The 20,295-nt window shown below is 41.0% G+C and overlaps 1 protein-coding gene across 1 annotated transcript in view; it reads left to right on the plus strand.

Annotated features, from left to right (window-relative positions):
* Positions 1-20,295, plus strand: part of LPGAT1 (lysophosphatidylglycerol acyltransferase 1) — a 77,947-nt gene that overhangs the window by 45,518 nt on the left and 12,134 nt on the right. The window contains exons 3-5 of the mRNA XM_063443871.1: positions 9,704-9,822; positions 13,698-13,793; positions 18,146-18,419. Coding sequence (XP_063299941.1) covers positions 9,704-9,822; positions 13,698-13,793; positions 18,146-18,419 — 489 coding nt within the window. The remainder of the gene's footprint in view (positions 1-9,703; positions 9,823-13,697; positions 13,794-18,145; positions 18,420-20,295) is intronic.

A 20,295-nucleotide genomic window follows, 5' to 3' on the forward strand; every position in this document is an offset into this window, starting at 1 on the left:
CTTTTTTTTCTTTAAATGGTTCTTAGGGATTTGGTGGCAGGATATATTTTGTGCATGTGTGTTGGATATTTTATCACCTAATCAAGGTTTACCTATTTATGCATCCCTGGAGGGACCTAAATCATGCACTTAGAGTGACAACCTCATCTGGAATAATCTGGCCAGTTTTGGAGACTATGAAGATTATGGTGTTCTAAAACCTACAAAGAAAGGCTTAAACATGGCATTTTATCTGTAAATGTTATAATGCTGTTGACTTTTACTGATATAAAATACACATTTGTATGCTGTGGTGTCCCACGAGTACAATGTTCCCCACATTCAGGTTTAATGGTGTTTTGGAACGTTACAGGGTCAAATGAAGAGCTTGCCCATTTCAGTTTTTTACACACTGAAATATTACCCCCAGCTTGGCATACCATTTGCAAAAGAAGACAACCCAGGGTATTCAAAATTAGGTATCTCCAGTTTTTTTAAATAGCCAGTTAGTCACAAAACCTAGTCCCCCAAAAAATGCATTTCTCACACACAAAAAAACACACTTTTCTGATGATATTGTCATTATAGGTTTACTTTTCTAAAACACTCATATTTGTGTCCAGGGTTGTCTTGCGAGTACAATAGTATCCCCATGTACAGGGTTTATGGTGTTTTGGATAAATATAGTGCTTGCAAATTACTTTATCTGGTATTTTTGCGGGGCTGTTATGAATATGTATGTATGTGTATATATATATGTGTGTGTGTGTGTGTGTGTATATATGTGTGTGTGTGTATATATATATATATATATATATATATATATATATATATATATATATATATATATATATATATATATATATATATATATATATATATATATATATATAGTCTCATTTAGAAATGGCTTTAATATGCTGGCTTCTTAAATAAAGTTGGTCACTTTTGACCAATATTAAGTCTTGAGTGCTTACACGTTGAAATAGGTATTTAGATATATACAGAGAGCTAGATGTGTATGTATGATCTATAATAATTCTGAGAGCTTATATGTATAGGCTTTTTTTTTTTTATTTTTAATCTTGTATATTATCACTTGTATGACTTTTTCCCTTTTCTTTCTTAATAATTTGATGGGGTGAACAGCCCTGAATGAGATGCTCAATAATAGGTAGTTAATAATAAAGCATACCACACTAGTTCCAAACGGGTATGGATTGGCAGTACGAGAACTAACTGAAGAGATAGCAATCTCCCCCTTTATGTGTTTAAGCCCTCATGGAAGTATATACAGCACTGGTTGCGACAGAGCCTAGTGTGATCTTCCAGAAGCAAAAACTAAAACCTAAAAGGAATAGTGAATTCTTTTTATTTATTTTTTGTGGGTTAGGTACGGGATGAGGGTGTTACACTAAACCCCTATCCTTGACAGCTCCCCTTCTTTTCTTTCTGTATTGATAATGCACTTGTCATTCTTGCGTTTTCCCATGCTGTTGGGGGAAGATCTAGAGTAAAAATCTTTTAAGGAGTACAGGAGTGCCAAACTGAAAGGATGGAAGTACCTTATGAGTGGCAGAACATTATTCTGCCATATGGGAAATGTGTATCTTGTCTGCATGTTAGTTGGCTGTGGTTTGTTTTGGGTCTATAGGAGCTGTGGTATGTTGAATGGATGGAAGTATGAATTTTAAGAAGGGTGCCTCACATGGACTGTTACGTGCTGCAAAGACCATGTTTGAGCCATGGAAGATGCAATATAATATTTTTTTACATTGAGTATACTTAAAATTCTCTTTTTTTTTAGGAGTAAGCATGTTGATGGGAGGGATATCCTCAGAGGCGTCCCCCCCACACCCTCCAAATGTGGGCATTGATCAATGTTTGGAATTTAGCAAGGACTGTGGTGGGAACTGGTATTGTAAGTGTGTGGAAGAACTATAAGATTTGTGGCCGCATGGAGATTTTGATGGAGTGGATTCTCCCAATCCAGGAGAGTTTATACAGGACCCAATAAACTGTAATACATGTTGGTAAACGCTTTTGGTCCTGCGGCTTTGTTGGGAGTTGGGGACATCACTGCTTCTTTTTCTTCCTTCTCGGCGATTGGATTGTCTAGTGAAGTCTGTTGGTCTGGGCGGAATCTATCTCGGAATATATCCAAAATGAAGTCACGTATAGCGGTATTGTCTGGATGTGCGGTGTACGGGTCTCATAGAAGGCTGCTAGTTCACTGATAGTTTTTTGTGTGTTGACCATATTTTGGCTATGTTTGTCCAGAAGATCAGCAATTTTAGTTGTTTGAAGTTTCTGTTTTAATTCCTTCCCTAGGAGTTTTACATATTTACTTGCTGGCTATAGTAGACCTTCCCTAGTGCTGCTTTGATCCTTGATTGAAGTACATAGTTCTTTTTGTGGTTCATGTGATTGCAAAACAGGTTGTTTTTTTTTTTTTTTTTAAATTGTGGGGTACCTCCTTTTTGGCATCTATTGAGCCAATAACTGAGCTGAAATTACTACTGTATACGAAGTCACACGTTAACTTGTCAGAATCATCTGATTTAAAGATAGAGGAGAGCAAGAAAGGGGTCAGTGTCAGCCCTGGCCCCTTACATGGGGAAATATATGAAATGGGAGAAACCCCTCACATTTACCATTCTATTTTATGATTTGTTTGAAGTTTCTGATAAATGGGTATGAGCAGTTTAGCGGTTTTATCTTTGTTATGCTTATATTCTATTTAGTTTCCTTTTTATTTGCTAATACAGTTGCTCGGTTTATAGAACTGCTATTCCATGCTTGATACTAGTGCCTCTAATGAGTCTGTCATCTGCTTTGGCTGATGGCCATGTCTTTTTGGCTGTAGGGCTGACTTTCTGGTAGTGTGCTTGAGGAAACCCGACTTCCTGAAATTCTGTTTCATACAGTATTGCAGAATATGTACTGGGGGGGTAGCTCAGACATTAAAGAGCCAAGACAAGGCCCTGCTATTAGAGACAAGTAAAATAAATCCTCCTCCTTGTATAAATCAGGTTAAAGGAATGTGCTTGTCAGCTTAAATAAAAACATTAATAAATAATCTTTAATGACATTACTACCATTTGCAGCCAGAGCGGAAAACTCTGCGTTTAGAATCTACCATATCTCTTTCGTCATTTCACTATTTACTTGTATGTTTTGTACACTTAGTACAGTGGTAGTAATATGTCCATCATTTCTAAATACAAATTTAAATAACTAAAAATACAGGAGTAAAGAGACAATGTCACCTGGCATTTTTCCTCCTAAAACCCATTTTAACAATAATCCAAAGTTAAAGCTACAGAAGTGAATGTATTTCGAGGGAATTTCAGTGTGGAAGCTGCCATCCAGGAATTTAATCACCATTTATAACCGTTACTGTGGGTAAAAGCTAAGCTACAGTAATCACGTGTGCCAGGGTGCAACTATATGACTGTGTTCCATGCATGGTCATGGTTTACCTTTAACGCTCCCTTTTTAAACTACGAAAGAGACACATGCTCGGCATACAAGGAGTTAAAGATCGCCCTTTCACAGCCCTAATGTTGAAAGGGTTCCAAGTTTGTGTTGTGATCATCAGTGACCGGGAGACTTTGAATTGAATGCAGACACTGCTTTTGACATGTTGTGGGAAGTCTGAGGAGGACAAAGGCAGTCCCTTAAAGGAACACTCCCACCCTCATAATAACTTGCGTTTGAGAGAAAAATCCTCCCAATGGGCAATCTGTGACAGCTGATGCTCTCAGCCTACCACGGTCTGTCCGGTTAAACCTTTCTCATACTACAGATGCGTAGAAGAAGAAAGCCTGGGGTTGGTGTGCTGGGTTTTCTAAATTAAGGGATAAACAATTGCAAAATGTTTTTTAAACTCTTAAGGTAAGACACGTGCATGGCCACTACTGCCCCATAACCTCAATCAGCAGAAATTGTTATGGAATTCTAATGTTCTAATTAAGAACTATGGGGGACTCAATGTCTTCTCACTCTTGCCATAGTGAGTATACCCTTTGTGTCACTATACCCCACTCCCTCTAGAATGTAAGCTCATTGAGCAGGGCCCTCCACCTCTCTGTTACTGTACGTACAGTTGTCTGGCTACAATTACATGTCTGTTAGTCCACCCATTGTACAGCGCTATGGAATCTGATGGCGCTATATAAATAATAAGAGGGAGGTTTGGAAGTGCAATGTAGTCGTGGTCAGGACATGGTTAAACACGGTTTGGTGCTGCCATGGGATGTGATGCTGGAAGTTCCAGATTCAATCATTTATTTGTAGAGCTCACATCTGTGTCTCTGACTGTAGGAGGCGGAATGCTGATTCTTCACATTAAAACTTCTTGCCTGGCACGCACTTGTGTATTGCCTTGGGAAACCTACAAAGAAGAGCTGATGAGGCAGTCTTGTCAGGTTAAGGAGACCTGCTTTCTTGCAGAGAACACGCTAAATTGTAAAATCATTGACTTAGAAATTCCTGGGATTCTCCGGTGATCCCAGTTGGGGATGTTGATTAAGTCTGCTGCAACAAAGTCTAATTGTTCCAAAACGCGCAATTAAAGGAACACTATAGTTTTTAGACATATAAACATGTATTTCTAAACCCTAGTACTTGATTATCTACGTAGGTGACCAGCCCCCTCAGAATGGAGTTAAAAAGTATTTGCTTACCTTTTCTCTATTGCAGTGCTGGTCTCGCATGTGCTGGCCCGCCTCCGAGGCCAAGATCATCGTGTCCTCCTCCATGACTGAAATCCTGAAGGAGTTAAATCACTTGGTTCTTTCCATGCAGCCCTAGCCATACCTTTACTGGTTGTGACTGATGGGTTTATTTTCAGATGTTAACTTGCTTTAGCGTTTTTTTTCTTTTTCTTGCTCTGTAAATTGAACTTTAATCACATACATGAGGCTCCTGCAGCCTCTAACAGGCTATTAACAGAGCAGGAGATACACAATTCTAAATCAAACAGACTGCAATAAATAAAGTATAAACATTACATCTCTCTTTACAGGAAGTGTTTTGAAAGGCTGTAATAGTCACATGCAGAGGGGCGTGGCTAGGGCTATAGACTGTAGGCTCGTTTGAGCAGGGTCCTCTGCAACCTATTGTTCCTGTAAGCTTTCTTGTAATTGTCCTATTTATAGTTAAATCCCCCCTCTTATAATATTGTAAAGCGCTACGGAATCTGTTGGCGCTATATAAATGGTGATGATGATGATAATAATAATATGGCTGTATAAACAAAGTGATTTAACTCCTAAATATCAAAAATGAGCAAAGTGACTGCAGGGACATGGTCTATACACCAAAACTGCTTCATTAAACTAAATGAATTGGTTTCTTGGGCATAGCCATGCTGGTAAAGCCTCTTTAATCGATCACTGGTTATATGTATTGATGATTGATTGCTCCTATAACAAGGGTGTGTTTTGTGTTGTGCACTTTATGGTGGGGTTTGTGAGAGATTTAATAACTTGACATACTATGTGACATTCTGACAGGTTTATTTAAACGTTTTCAGGTCCTTCATGGAACTTGGGTGAATTTTTTTTTTTTATTTTTTTTTACCCTGGGTTGAATATCTGCACACAGTTATGTGTCTGGGTCTCTATTTAAAAAGTCTATGGTAGAAATCTTTTCTCACATCTTTTGCATTTTGGCTTCTGCGCAAGCCTCACAGTTGTATTGCTCTTGCTATGCCTATCGTGTTAAGCATAGAATTTTAAAGAAACACAAAATCCTCGATGGGGGGCGAGTTGTATAGAATTCATAAAGTGGCTTGTGATGTCGGCTACTGTCAATTACTCTGTTTACAAGACTGATTTTTTGTGTATTGGCTTCTGCGCAAGCCTCCAAGTTGTACAATTCTTGCCTTACCTATCGTGTGCAAAAATAAAGAATAAAAAAAAAAAAAAAAAATCTTTTCTCACTTCTCAGCCTGTGGGTATTTGTTGATGAGTAATTAGAGGTACGGAGGGTGAAAGGAAGTGAGCTATGTCAAAACGAATGGATTCCGGTCAACTCTTGCAATATTCATTGATATAGGACACACCCATTGAGTTTCAAGCAGTTTGTTTATAGAAGATTGTGTAATCTGTGTAGAGGCTGTGATTCTCATTCATGTTAACTGTTGACTAACGCTAAGCTGCATATGTCTAACATTTAGTGAGCATTCATGAACCTCTATGTGAGGTTTATTTAGTACAAACTTGCACATAGACATTGTTATGGACCATTTTACAAATCTCCCCTCTTTTTAAAGTTCGAAGCATGAAGTAGTCACCATGGAAACAAGTATAAACTATAGGGATGTCTTCTCATGGTACCTGGTCCTATTGTTATATGTAGATATATATTGAGATATTTAATATTGTTACCTGGGACATGGAGTTCTGGGCGCCAGGCAGGAAGTTTAATTTGCCAGGCAGGAGGGGGGCAAAACATAAAGTACCACCACACACAAACACACACCTACTGTACAGTACACACAGCCAGCATGCACACTTACTACATAAAGCCAGCGCACGCATCACACTACAGTAGGGAACAGAGACATGACAGGGAGACACTGTGCCCAGGGATCTATGCAGGGTCCTCCATTTTTATAATTGAGTTGTTTGGTAGCTTGTCATGAGGGGCAAGTAGATTAGATTACCACCTCAGTCCGTTGGACAAGTGGACATTAAAAATGTTAAAAAAATATATATATATATATATATATATATATATATATATATATATATATATAATTATTATTATTAAAATAAATGTTAGTGCTGCCCTCAATTCTTATACCCTCCTTACTCCTACTGTGAGAAACCATTTTTAATAAATGCTTTGCTTTGATCACGACTAAACCAGCTTATGTGAAGAAAGGGAGCCAGTTACTAGTGCGTTCTCCTGTCTAATGACCATTATCAAAGGTGGTTCATGACACCGCTAACTTAATGTTTGCTAATAGATGCTGCAAGCGAGAGGTTTTATGAGACCGGAGCATGTGTGTCTCTCTATGGCCACTCTCTGGAGATCGTAATACCTCCTAACTGCAACTGGTTGTTTGAGATTAAAGATTTGTTAAAGGATGTATTCTGCTAGTGAGACTGACAAACTGACCGCAACAGAGGAAGTGTCTTTCAAAGGGATGTTATCAGCTCCTACCAGCTATTCTTGACACCCAAAAATATGTACATTTTTAGTGTAGTGATTATTTCAGTAATAGATTCACATACTATGTAACTAAGTTTTCATGACTAGCATAAAAGGTAATGTTATGTACAATGTCCGCCTAGCGTAATACCGTGTTTCCACGGAAATAAGACATCCCCCGAAAATAAGCCCCAGCTTGTTTTCGGGGGCTGCTCTTAATATAAGCCCTACCCCGAAAGTAAGCCCTAGTCCAGGGATTGGCAACATTCGGCACTCCAGATGTTGTGGACTACACCCCCCATAACGCTCTTACAAACATAAAGCATCATGGGAGGTGTAGTACAAAACATCTGGCGTGCTGAAGGTTGCCTATGCCTTCCTTGGTTGTTCGCTAATCTATGTTTGGGGAAGTTTCCCTGAACATAGATACGCAAGATTTCATTCGCGAGTCAACTAATCTATGTTCGGGGTACTTTACCCGAACATAGATTTGCGATATTTTAGTAGCGAGTACTTTCCCTGAACATAGATTTGCAGGATTCCATTCCCTAGTGAGCTGGTCTATGTTCGGGGGAATTCCCCTGAGCAAAGACCTGCTTTCTAGCACGTCGTTTTTCCCCGAAATAAATAAGATCTCCTCCTCCCTGCTTTACAGGGGGAAAATGAATGAGACCCAGTCTTATCTTCGAGGAAACATGGTAGCTATTAGTGAATTCTTCTGTTCGGGGTGGGACAAATGTTTTTATTGTTTACACTGGGAGAGTACCAGGGCACTCATGGTATCGCAATCACTGTGGCGGCTGTAGTGGTTATAGTGTTTGGTGTTTTCCTTTCATTTAGTTGGTGGCTGCTTGCCAGCTACATTTTATAGAGCAGCGTGTAAATGGCTGCATATAAAAAGGACATATTAATAGATTTTGATTTAATTACTTAAGTATAGCATTGTGCATGTTTTTGAAATGATATGGTGAACGAACTGTTATTAGACAATAGTATCTCAATCATCCTGTAAAATAAACTTTTGAACTGCCCCCTATATCTCTCTTGAAATAGCTGTATATCATGTTTCCTTGGTAACTGATCACACACAGAATATCTGCCTACTTGTTATATGTTCTGTGTGCGAATGCTGGAAGTGCTGAGAAAAATGGATCTTGAAAGTTTTTATCATAATGGGTGCGCAGTTTAAAATCGCTGATCTGGAAAAATTCTCCAACTAAACTGTAGTCCCAGTTTGATTACTTTACCCTAAATGCTGCCGTCCCGCTTGTAATTTGCTACAGTTCTGAGTTTTTAGTGAATGACCTTGTGCAGGGTTTATTCGTAAAGCTTGTCATTATGGAAATAGAGAATATAATTGAAGTAGTCATTAAAAATCTCTAAAATAAAAATTAATCCAGATCTACGTTTTTTGTATTCCATTTTGGAATTCCTTTTTCTGTATTCCTTTTTTAGTATTGGGATTACGTGTGTGCTGAGTGCTATCTGGAGAAATGTTACATCCAAACAGTCATTTCATTATCGATAGTTGCGTTCTTCAGATTTGTGGTTTAAAAAAAAAAAAAAAAAAAAAATAAATTCCAAAGACCTGATTCTGTAAGGAGATTTAGGTGGTAACAGAAGGAGAAGGGACTTTCTGCTTGAAATAAACACAAACTTTCGAGGTGCCGTAAAATATTAAACAGAACTTATGCCGGATATTTGATTTAGCTCTTTAGCTCACACTTTTTTAAAATGTATTTATTTTTAACCTAAATACACCTGAGGCAGAAAGGGAGGGTGGGGGAGAAACAAAACAAAAACAATGTGTTAATGTTCAGGCTACCTGATCAGGACTATTCTATTCCATTTAAATGGGTCCCCACATCATACTTTCAGATCCAGGCAACTGCACTGTAGCTCTGTCTCCCTTAGTGCAAAGAAATCCCACTGGGAATGGTCTGTCAAAGGTTTATATGATATTAAGTATAGCATGTTACAATTATAGAATGGAAGGTCGTGTAATTTAGGTCACTGTCAAAAACTGCACTGCATTAAGGGATTGCCCCCCTCCCCATTTCATTATCTGTACAATGTACACGCATGTATTGCTAGAAAGGCTAGCTCTGGTGAAATAACCACGATCATGCATGATTTATCAGCAGACAAATGGAATGCAGTCTCTTCCCAAATGTATTTCGTTAATAGTTTTTAAGTGTTCTTTAAAGCTGCTTGACATGTTTTAATCTGTATGTTTAGCTGCTTTCTTTATGAGGTCTGTTCACTAAATGGGGATTTATGGAGAGCAGGCAAAATGACTTTCAGTTTTAGACCAAAATAGCAAAGGTTGGTGTTGGTTTTTTTTTTTGTTGGTTTTGTTTTGTTTTTTTTCAAATTGGCTCATGGTTTTTTGTGTGTGTGTGTGTGTGTGTGTGTGTGTGTTTGTTTTTGGTTTTATTTCCCAACTTGGCTATTTTGACATAAATTGTGCAGGATCACTTTGTTCATGTAGCCATTTGAACACATTGCAGGCCTATTCTAAAGCCAAGCGGTAACGTTTTGCCTTTTCTTGTGATTCCAGTTGTTGAATGGGGCGACAACATACAAACGATTACAGAAGACGAAGCGGTGATGCTGGTGAACCACCAAGCGACAGGCGACGTCTGCACACTTATGATGTGCCTTCAAGACAAAGGCATGGTATGCTGTCTGTCAGGGGGAATCCTCTACCTTCTAATTATCCCATTCACTAGCATTGCTCTGGCACAGATCCACTTCCTCTGCTTTGTTTAATTGACAGTTGCCCCAACTTCTGCTTTTACAATTTTACTACTGACGGAATGTTTATTTTGCAATGTAGACATGGTAACCGCAGTTTGCAACACAAAGATCCTGCCTCTCCGAGAACACATGTCGAGTATTTTGTAGAAAGGGGAGTGTTGGAGTTAACAATGAAATATTCATTTATCGTTTAATGACTCTAATGATACACTTAGCATTGCATATTCTGAAGCGAGTTGCATTAGAGACTGAGCAATGGGATTATTATTGCTTTATATGACCTTATTGTTCTGATACACGTGTAATGCAAATGTTTAACACTGTGCAGGAAAACCTTTTATCATTTGGCCAATACTGGACAGCAGTCTCTGACCTTGCAAGGCAGTCCTGATATTGGCTGCATGATCTGCCATCATTTGTTTGTTTTTTTCTCTACCATCCCATTTTCACCATAGCAACTTTGCAATAACATCTGGCAGTGCTGTGACCATTGAAAGTCCTGCTTTGCTACCGGTCAGCCTGTTGACCAAGATAATGGCAACGATTAGGCCAAGTAACTGTAAATGAGCCCAGTCCACACTCTGTGCCAAGGCTTTTTGTCAATCTTTCTTTTATTTAAGGCATATAAGATGGGGTACAGAAGAAGTAGTATGGGAAATGTATGAGTTAGTTACATCAAGGGGTTGATACATCGGTATTGTTAGTGCAGTACATTTTCAGGATATTGATGCCTCTTTTTAAATTTTTTATGTTAAACTCAAGCTAAACCATTGCTTATAAGTCGTATGTATGCTGAGTTATGCTTTTCTGAGCTTTAGTCTTATGTGTCAGGGAAGGGTACAAATGCAGATGTAAATACAGATTGGTTTACTGACATATGATAAAATAATAAGGTAACATGCTTAACTGAATCAAATGTTTAAGTAAAGTAGTACATGTCTGCGTGCAAGATTAAGTAGGAGATTTACTAACAGTATATGAGGTACCCTCTCTAGGTGCAGGTGTTAATGGATAAGTACGGGTAAGGATGCGGCAAAGAGAGAGATTGATTAATCCACTGAGGCTAACGAAACGGCGTGGCGTCAGCATCTGCATGCTATAAGCTCCATCTGGGAGCTCGGTCAGGCATATGTCGAATAGGCAAAATATCTTACGGTTGCATAAAAGAAAAGAAAATAGACAACAGGCCTAACTAAAACATAATGAGAATAGTGAACATCTCAGGTGATGACTAAAGATATCGCTCAAGTTCAGTTGCTCAACTCGGCTTCCAGCAGGAGTAGCCTGGCTATCAGCCGATCCCTGTGTGTGGCAGTCCCCTCTGGCTTTGTGGTAGTCCGCGCCACGTTTGGTAGGGCGCTCTTGTGTTCCCCAAATCCGTCTGCATACCGGGTTTGTGGGGGTCTTGTGCTATCTCTCATCGGCTGGGTAAGGGTGTGCGAGGTCTCCGTCTTCCATGTCTTCGGCCCAAGACCTTTGTGGGTGCCCATGCCTGGTGTCCATTAGTCCCTTCATCAGGATGATGGGCCCATGAGTTCTCTGGGTGTCGGATGACCTAATGGGTATATGGACGGCAGTGGGGGGGTGGGGGGGATACCTCCATTTGAGCCCCCGGCTCGGAAGAAGAGCAGGCGTGGAGGCCCTCAGCATCCCTCATCTGCATCACAGGAGGTGTAGGTACAAGCGAGCTGTGTCCCTTCATAATCTCCAGTTTGGGTGAGAGGTATGCTTCCCACGGAGTTGTTGTGGGATCGTTGTTTTGCATGAGAGGGTTGCCTCTGAGCTCGGTTGTGGATCCGGCTCCAGAATTTCTGGCAGATGTCGTCAAATCTCTGATTGAATGCGGTGAGCCAGTCCTGTGTCGTCAAGCCTGGTGATGGTTGCGGAGTGGCGGCTGGAATGGCGGCCATGTTGAATGTGCCGCGTGGGTCCCATATTGGCCCCTTGCTTGATGCTGAATAGCGAGAGTCCTTCAGTGGGGGGGGGGGGGTGTAACGAGGAGAGTGGTAGACCTTATTTGTTGTAGCTAGGTTATCGGCCGTTTCACCCGCCCGGCAGCGGTGGTAGGCTGCAGTGTGGTCTCCGCGGAAGAGTCAAGCAGGTAAGTACGCTAGGTCACAGGGACTTCCCCCGGTTTCACATATGGCTGTATGTAGCTTTGTAGGGCAACAGCAACTGGCTGGGAGTCCGATATCAGGCAGATTGTGCGATTCGAAACAAGAGCTCAGACGATGTGCAGCCCTCTGCGCTAACCCAGGTGCTAGGTATTTCAGGAATGATAATGCCAGCATCAAACTTAAAAACATTTTTAATTAAACAAAAACTATAAACGATTTTAAGTCTCCTGGGCACCTGCATTCAACAAATATTTGTCCCTCCCTGTTCCACACATGACTGCTGTATCCCCCTCGGGCAGACAGAGCACCCTTTAATTTATACAGGAGCTGTGGGAACCTCTAAGATCCCAATTCATGAATTATTTAATCTTATTACAGAGTACTTCTTATAGACTGCTGTAACAGAGAGCCCAATGTGCAATTCTAATTGGATGAAAATGTCCAAGTTTAAAAAGTGGGGTAACTTATCAAGTGGCGGAAGAAATGGTATTCAATATATAGCAATTGACCATCCTATTGCAATTCGTTACAGATTACACCTAGCTGCTTCTTTTTATGAATAGTGCACACGTGGTTTATGGATGCGCATTAGAGCTGAATATACTAGACTTAACATAATTAGGGGAGCACTACTTAATCTAGAATCTTCGCTAACCGCGTCCTGTTACTTTAAAAATATTGATAAAGTAAAATTTATCAGTGAAATAAAATATCTTCAAACAGGCCACGGCCAACATAATCCGCTGACCGCCACATGATCCGTCTACTGCCCACGGAAACAGACACTTTCCAGGTTGGAGTTGATCATTGATTTTTTTTTTTGGGGAGGCGATATAAATATATTCTACTAAACAATTTTTAAAAAATTAATGAAGATAAAGTTCATGCGTTTGCTTCCAATCCCCAGAGTTTGCAGCTTGAGCTCGGATTAATCCAGGAGCGTTGGCACCTGTCCGTTTCTTGCTACACATGGTTTTCAAGGTCAGGTGCGCAGATTGCAAAAATCCCTTCCTAGCTTAGGGGGATGCATTCCTGAAGTAATGTGTGAAATTATACATTCATGTTTTTGCATTAATAAAACCAGTTGCATCCTGGTTGGCACTGTGCTCCATAGGCTTCAGTGGAAAGTTGACCGTCAAACAACAAATTCTTTAAAATCCTGCAATGCGGGGAAATGGGACTTATTTTCATTTATTTATTTACAAGTCTGTCTGGATTTGAACTATTTGGGTCTGGTTCTCACCTGTCTGGCAAACGTTCAGTCCATCTAAAATCTGAACCAAATTAAAGGACCACTTTAAGCTGAAGTGGTCTGGGTGCCTACAGTGGTCCTTTAAGTCTCATTGGAAGACTGGATTGTAAAATCAAGACCTTGTTAAATTGCAATCCTGATCATTTTGTCCCGTGTGAGGCTGTTAGGACTTTTTTAGTGAATAAACCTGTAAGACTAGTAAAATGTTTGTATAGCACACAAGATAATAGCCATTTCCCCTAGTGAGAGGAGGAATAAGTTTCTAGGCAAAAGGTGTCCCTGAACACACTCCAGTGCGTGTTTTAAAATGTTAATCTTCCCCATGTTTTATATAGGGTGACTGTCAATTATTTGATTTATCTTGTTTTCGGTATGTCTTGGTCGCTTGTACATTCCTTTCTGTAATAATATTCATTCTCTTACAGGTTGTTCGACAAATGATGTGGTTAATGGACCATATATTTAAGTACACAAATTTTGGTGTGGTATCCTTGGTACATGGGGATTTTTTCATCCGACAGGTAAGAATATATATATATTTTTTCTTCTTAAATCTTTTCATGCGTGGTTCTATAAAACTGTATGTTTAGACAAAGGAATACTTGATCACTTTCTTTGTAGATAAAATGTGATTTCTTGAAAACCCCCAAAAATGTTAAGGGTTAATTTTTCACAAAAAAGTCTTGTAATACTAAACACTACAGATGATATATTTTAGATATTTTTTGAGAAGTGCTTTCGTTTCCTGTAGATCCAATATCATCAAGCAAGTAAACCGTAGATACATGTACTAGATAAGGTAAATCGCAACATCGACAAAACGGTACACAAGATTTCAGAGCCTCAGTAGTCCACACCAGAAGCCTCCGTAAACCTTCATTGACTTGCATAGTATTACACATTTGGTCAGATATAAACACCCGAGTGTCTGTGAAACTTGTAGAATGATGGGTCAAATAAACAAATCCAGCGATGAGGAAGTAGATCTGTAAATGTTGTGCACGCTTTCAGCACTTTTTAATTTGTGTATGTGTGTGTAAACAATATACCGTATATTATGTTACTTTTCTAAGTCGTCATTTTTCCTAGAGTTACCGTATATACTCGAGTATAAGCCGAGTTTTTCAGCCCATTTTTTGGGCTGAAAAACCCCAACTCGGCTTATACTCGAGTCAAGGTCTGTATTATGGCAATTTGCATTGCCATAATACAGACTGGGGGGAGAGGGGGGCTGGCAGAGCTGTAACTTACCTGTTCTGCAGCTCCTGTCAGCTCTCTCCTCCTCTGCGCCGTCCGGTCAGCACCTCGGTCAGCTCCCAGTGTAAATCTCGCGAGAGCCGCGGCTCTCGCGAGACTTACAGTGTAAGCTGACAGAAGAGCAGAACGGACGGCGCAGAGGAGGAGAGAGCTGACAGGAGCTGCAGAACAGGTAAGTTACAGCTCTGCCAGCCCCCCTCTCCCCCCCACTGAACTGCCACTGGACCACCAGGGAAGGAGAGCCCCCCTCCCTGCCATATATCAAGCAGGGAGGGGGGACGAAAAAAAAAAATATATATAAATAAAATAAATAATAATAAAAAAATAATAATAAAAAAAAATTAATAATAACAAAAAAAAGGGTATAAGGACCACTATGGGAGGGGGGGGGGGGTATAAGGACCACTATGGGAGGGGGGGGGTATAAGGACCACTATGGGAGGGGGGGGGGGTATAAGGACCACTAGGGAGGGAGGGGGTGGGTTAAGGACCACTAGGGAGGGAGGGGGTGGGTTAAGGACCACTATGGGAGGGAGGGGGGTATAAGGACCACTATGGGAGGGAGGGGGGTATAAGGACCACTATGGGAGGGAGGGGGGTATAAGGACCACTATGGGAGGGAGGGGGGGGTATAAGGACCACTATGGGAGGGAGGGGGGGGTATAAGGACCACTATGGGAGGGAGGGGGGGGGTATATGGACCACTATGGGAGGGATGGGGGGGTATATGGACCACTATGGGAGGGATGGGGGGGGATAAGGAACACTATGGGAGGGAGAAGGGGGATAAGGACCACTATGAGAGGGAGGGGGTGGGATAAGGACCACTATGGGAGGGGAGGGTAAGGACCACTAGGGGAGGGGAGGGTAAGGACCACTAGGGGAGGGGTGAGTAAGGACCACTAGGGGAGGGGTGAGTAAGGACCACTGGGGGGGGGTGAGTAAGGACCACTGGGGGGGGGGGGGGGTGAAGGAACACGGGGGTGGGGAGGTAAGGACCACTGAGGGAGGAGGAGGGGAAGTCAGGACATATGGGGGGGGGCGGCAAAATTTTTTTTGCCTACGGCGGCAAATATCCTTGCACCGGCCCTGCACACACTGCATTCATACACACACACACTGCATTCATGCACACACACACTGCACTCATACACACACGCTGCACTCATACACACACGCTGCACTCATACACACACGCTGCACTCATACACACACGCTGCACTCATACACACACGCTGCACTCATACACACACGCTGCACTCATACACACACGCTGCACTCATACACACACGCTGCACTCATACACACACGCTGCACTCATACACACACGCTGCACTCATACACACACGCTGCACTCATACACACACGCTGCACTCATACACACACGCTGCACTCATACACACACGCTGCACTCATACACACACGCTGCACTCATACACACACGCTGCACTCATACACACACGCTGCACTCATACACACACGCTGCACTCATACACACACGCTGCACTCATACACACACGCTGCACTCATACACACACGCTGCACTCATACACACACACATACGCACACGCTGCATTCATTATACACACACATACGCACACGCTGCATTCATTATACACACACTGTAAATAAATATTCAATTAATATATTTTTTTTAGGATCTAATTTTATTTAGAAATTTACCAGTAGCTGCTGCATTTCCCACCCTAGTCTTATACTCGAGTCAATAAGTTTTCCCAGTTTTTTGGAATAAAATTAGGGGCCTCGGCTTATATTCGGGTCGGCTAATACTCGAGTATATACGGTAATCTCTCTTCATTCCTGAAACGTGCAAGAGATATCACACACGTGCAGTGTTTTCCCCATATGTAGATGGTTGCTCTGGTTTAAACACTAAACAAAGCAGCTTCAGTTTGCTTGTTTTGTCACATCAAATTAGTCATTTTTGTCCTTTAAAAAAGTGAAATATACTATGTGTTGGTGCAATAAATGAGAGAGCTGGAAATTGCTGTTGAACCCGCACACAGCACAAAAATGCCAAAATTGCTTTGTTCCTTAAAGGGGCAATATAGGGTCAGCAACAGATGTATTCATGACCCTATAGTGTTAAAACCACCATCTAGAGTCTTCTAAAACAGTCATTTTATCACCAATTTATTTCAGTTTATAGTTTTTTTTTTGTGTGTGTGTACATTGCAATTTAGCAGTGTATCTTGTAAATTTAACGTGTGCTACTGTAATACAAATCACTAAATTGTGCACAGCTATAGCTTCTGAGTATATAATGACCCCCCTTTTCAAACCCTCTGCAAATTTTGTGAAAATGCAAGGCTGAATTTACGACCTGCCCAGTGCAGTGGCAAATTGAAGATGGATCTAGGGTACATTTTGGAGCATTGTAGTAGCATGCATATTTAAATTACTTTATAAGTGCATGCCGTATGCAAATGTGGACACACGTAATCCTAAATCTATTCTCAAATCCAATTTAATCCCAATACCTAGGATTTTCTTCTGCTAATATCAGTAATGACATTACCAAAGGGAATTCTAAGCTAAAACAGTAGAAAGTGGTATGTTGCTGCCATCTACTGACTGTTTTCAATATGTCACGGATATCTATATCTATATATCCCAGCACCACTCTAAATGGCATTGTGCCATGGAGACCATTTACAGTCTCAGGGGGGGGGGGGGTCTCCTTGAAGCAAGCAGCTCATAGAGAATCTCCATGGCTAAACGTGATGTTCTCAATAGATTGTGGCTCTGTCTGACAGAGGGGGGACCCAGGTATCAATTGATAACTGAGACTACGTGGTGTGAGCTGGGACCTTACACTGCTCAAACTGCATTGTAGCAGTTGGGATTTAAAACCCCATTTAAACGCATGTATGCAGTGCTCACTTTGAGTGCTGCAAATATAGCATTGTTCAGTCTGGGCCCACCGATTCTGGTCCCAGTGACAGAGGGGAGCCCAAGGTATTGAATGAGAACGAGATTATTCCACATGCGCCCTTAAAGGACCACTCTAGGCATCCAGACCACTTCAGCTTAACCCCTTAAGGACACAACTTCTGGAATAAAATGGGATCGTGACGGAATATTTCCGTCATGTGTCATTAAGGGGTCAATGAAGTGGTCTTGGTGCCTGGTCCCTCTAGGATTAACCCCTTTTTTTTTTTTTTTAAATAAACCTAGCAGTTTCAGAGAAACTGCTATGTTTATACTGAGGGTTTACCCAGCCTTCAGAGCCTCTAGTGGCTGTCTCATTGACAGCCGCTAGAGGCGCTTGCGTGCTTCTCCCTGTGAAAATCACAGTGAGAAGATGCCAGCGTCCATAGGAAAGCATTGTAAATGCTTTCCTATGCGACGGCTGAATGCGCGCGTGGCTCCTGCCGCGCATGTGCATTCAGCCGATGTCGCGAGGAAGGAGGAGAGGGGGAGGAAAGCTCCCCGCCCGGCGCTGGAGAAAGGTAAGTGTTTAACCCCTTGTTTATCCTTGTTTTGTTGTTTACTCTTAAAGTTTGAGATTTTAAGTTTAAGGTGTTTTTTTTTTTTTTTTTTTTTTTAGTCAAACATGCGTAGTTATATTTTTAATCTTTGGTTCTGATTGCAGGGTAAAGCCTATCGAGACCAACAACTTGTGTTCTTAAAAGAACATTTGGAAAAGTACTACAGAAGTCGGGATCGTAAGTGGATCATTTTGTTTCCAGAAGGTGGCTTTCTCAGGAAAAGAAGGGAAACAAGCCAGACCTATGCCAAGAAAAATAACTTGCCATTTCTTACGCATGTTACCCTACCTAGACTGGGGGCTACGCAAATTATCTTGAATACTTTGCTAGCACAGCAAGAAAATGGAACAGTTTCAAGTGGTGATATGGTATTAAGAGGTAAAAACCTATATATATTTATCTTTAACTTTCTGCTATGATTCGTCTGTGTGTGTCTGTGCACGTGCACGTGCACCCCCCTACCCCCCCATCTGGCCCGAATACAAGTTGAATAAGTTTAAAAATCAGGAAGTGCAGAGTGTGAGCCATTTAACATTGAATCTAAAATGCACAAGGCTGCTTTTGGCTTTGGTGTTAAATCTTTGTGTGTGAGAGCCAGATCCCCCTCTAATGTATAATGCAGCAGTGTTTTGCCGTCTTGACCAGTATGGAAAGAACGGCAGGCTGCCAAATAGCAGGTTTTCACAAAACAAAAGATTTATTGACGTCTGTATTTAAACTTTATTGCATCTTGGATTACTGTTTGCTGTCCTCAACACAATGTAAATGCCATGTAGGACTGTTCTATGTCTCGAATGTTTGGAATGTTTAACTCCTAAGGGCGACTCTAGGCACTTTAGCGCTTCAGAACGTTACGCCTTGTGGCCCCTTGACATTGAAAATAATCAAAGGCCTGTGTGCGGAATGTTATGTGGCATACCTTCATAGTACATGCAGGATGCCTTTTGCAAGATACCATGTGATGACCAAAAGCTGCTTACGCTTGCATTGAAACTCAAATTCTAATGCTGTTGCCTGACTATTAATACAATCTAATATTTGTAACTGCGCTCTGTGTTCAGAGGAATGTTTCTTGTCTTGGCCCATGAGCTACAAGGCTATTTATTTTTCCTCATAAAATCCTGGAGATCAAATGCCCCCAGTTACACTTAAGGGTTTACAACTGACCTCTAACCATCAACCAGTTACTTGTCAAAGCTTTAACCCTCTTGTGCATTTGTCAGACTTGGAACATTGCTATTTACAAGCTGAAATGCTCCCGTTTGCTGGCTCGGTGAGACAATGAGTAGAAAATCCCAGATTTACTGGTGCTATTATCTCTTGCCTATGATTATGTAATACAGGGCTTAGATGTGGAGGTGAGCCATTTTCTTAGAATAGAAAGTTTTGTATGGGAGGTATAAAGGAACATTAAGGAGCATAGATGTTTGGTTGTTGGTGACTGTCATTACTGGGAATAATTATGAAGTGTGTATGAAGTGACGTACACCCGTCATTCATACAGTAATAACTGCAGTTTGTACCAGCATCCCCAAACCTTCACTGTAATCGCTATTGCTGAAGTAGATTCTAATTAGACGGGTATGTTCACTGAACACATACTCTTGTCCTGGAAAGGTTTTAATGTTGCTTCCATATAAATATTTGGGTTTCTATTGTCTGTTTGTTTAATGAAGAACACCGAGCCAAAATTAAACCACATCCAGCTGTCACGATTAAATATTAATGTCCTAGGATGACTGTTTTCGATTTTGGCTACTTGTTCAACACTTTTAAGTAGCTCGAAACAAGCTTTGAAAATGTTTCATGGAAAAGATATGGGGATTCCCCTCCTGATGAAACCAGCAACGATCTTGGCAAGCTCCTAACTTACTGCTGCTTTTGGAGAGTGGTAAAAATGTAACTTGCTGGAAGACTCCTTCAAAGTTTTTTTTTATTTTATTTAACCCACATCTGATTCGATATGCTCTTTTCTGGATAAGGTTCCTTTCAAGAAAATGCCGAATGAAAGATTGGAAACTCTAAATTCCCCCATTACCTCCAAATAAATTATGGATACTAGAGCCATAATTCTATTAGGTAAAGCTCCAGGACCTGATGGTTTCACTATGGCGTATTAAAGGTCCTTCTCTAGTATTCTTACACCTCGTTTATTTAATTATTATTGGAATACAGGGAGAATGCCAAGGGAGGCTTTGTGTGCGCAAATAGTTACATTAGCCAGGCAAGACACCAAATGTGTGCTCTAACTTTT

This window comes from Pelobates fuscus, chromosome 2 (genome assembly GCF_036172605.1).
Source record: "Pelobates fuscus isolate aPelFus1 chromosome 2, aPelFus1.pri, whole genome shotgun sequence".
NCBI classification, from domain to species: domain Eukaryota; kingdom Metazoa; phylum Chordata; class Amphibia; order Anura; family Pelobatidae; genus Pelobates; species Pelobates fuscus.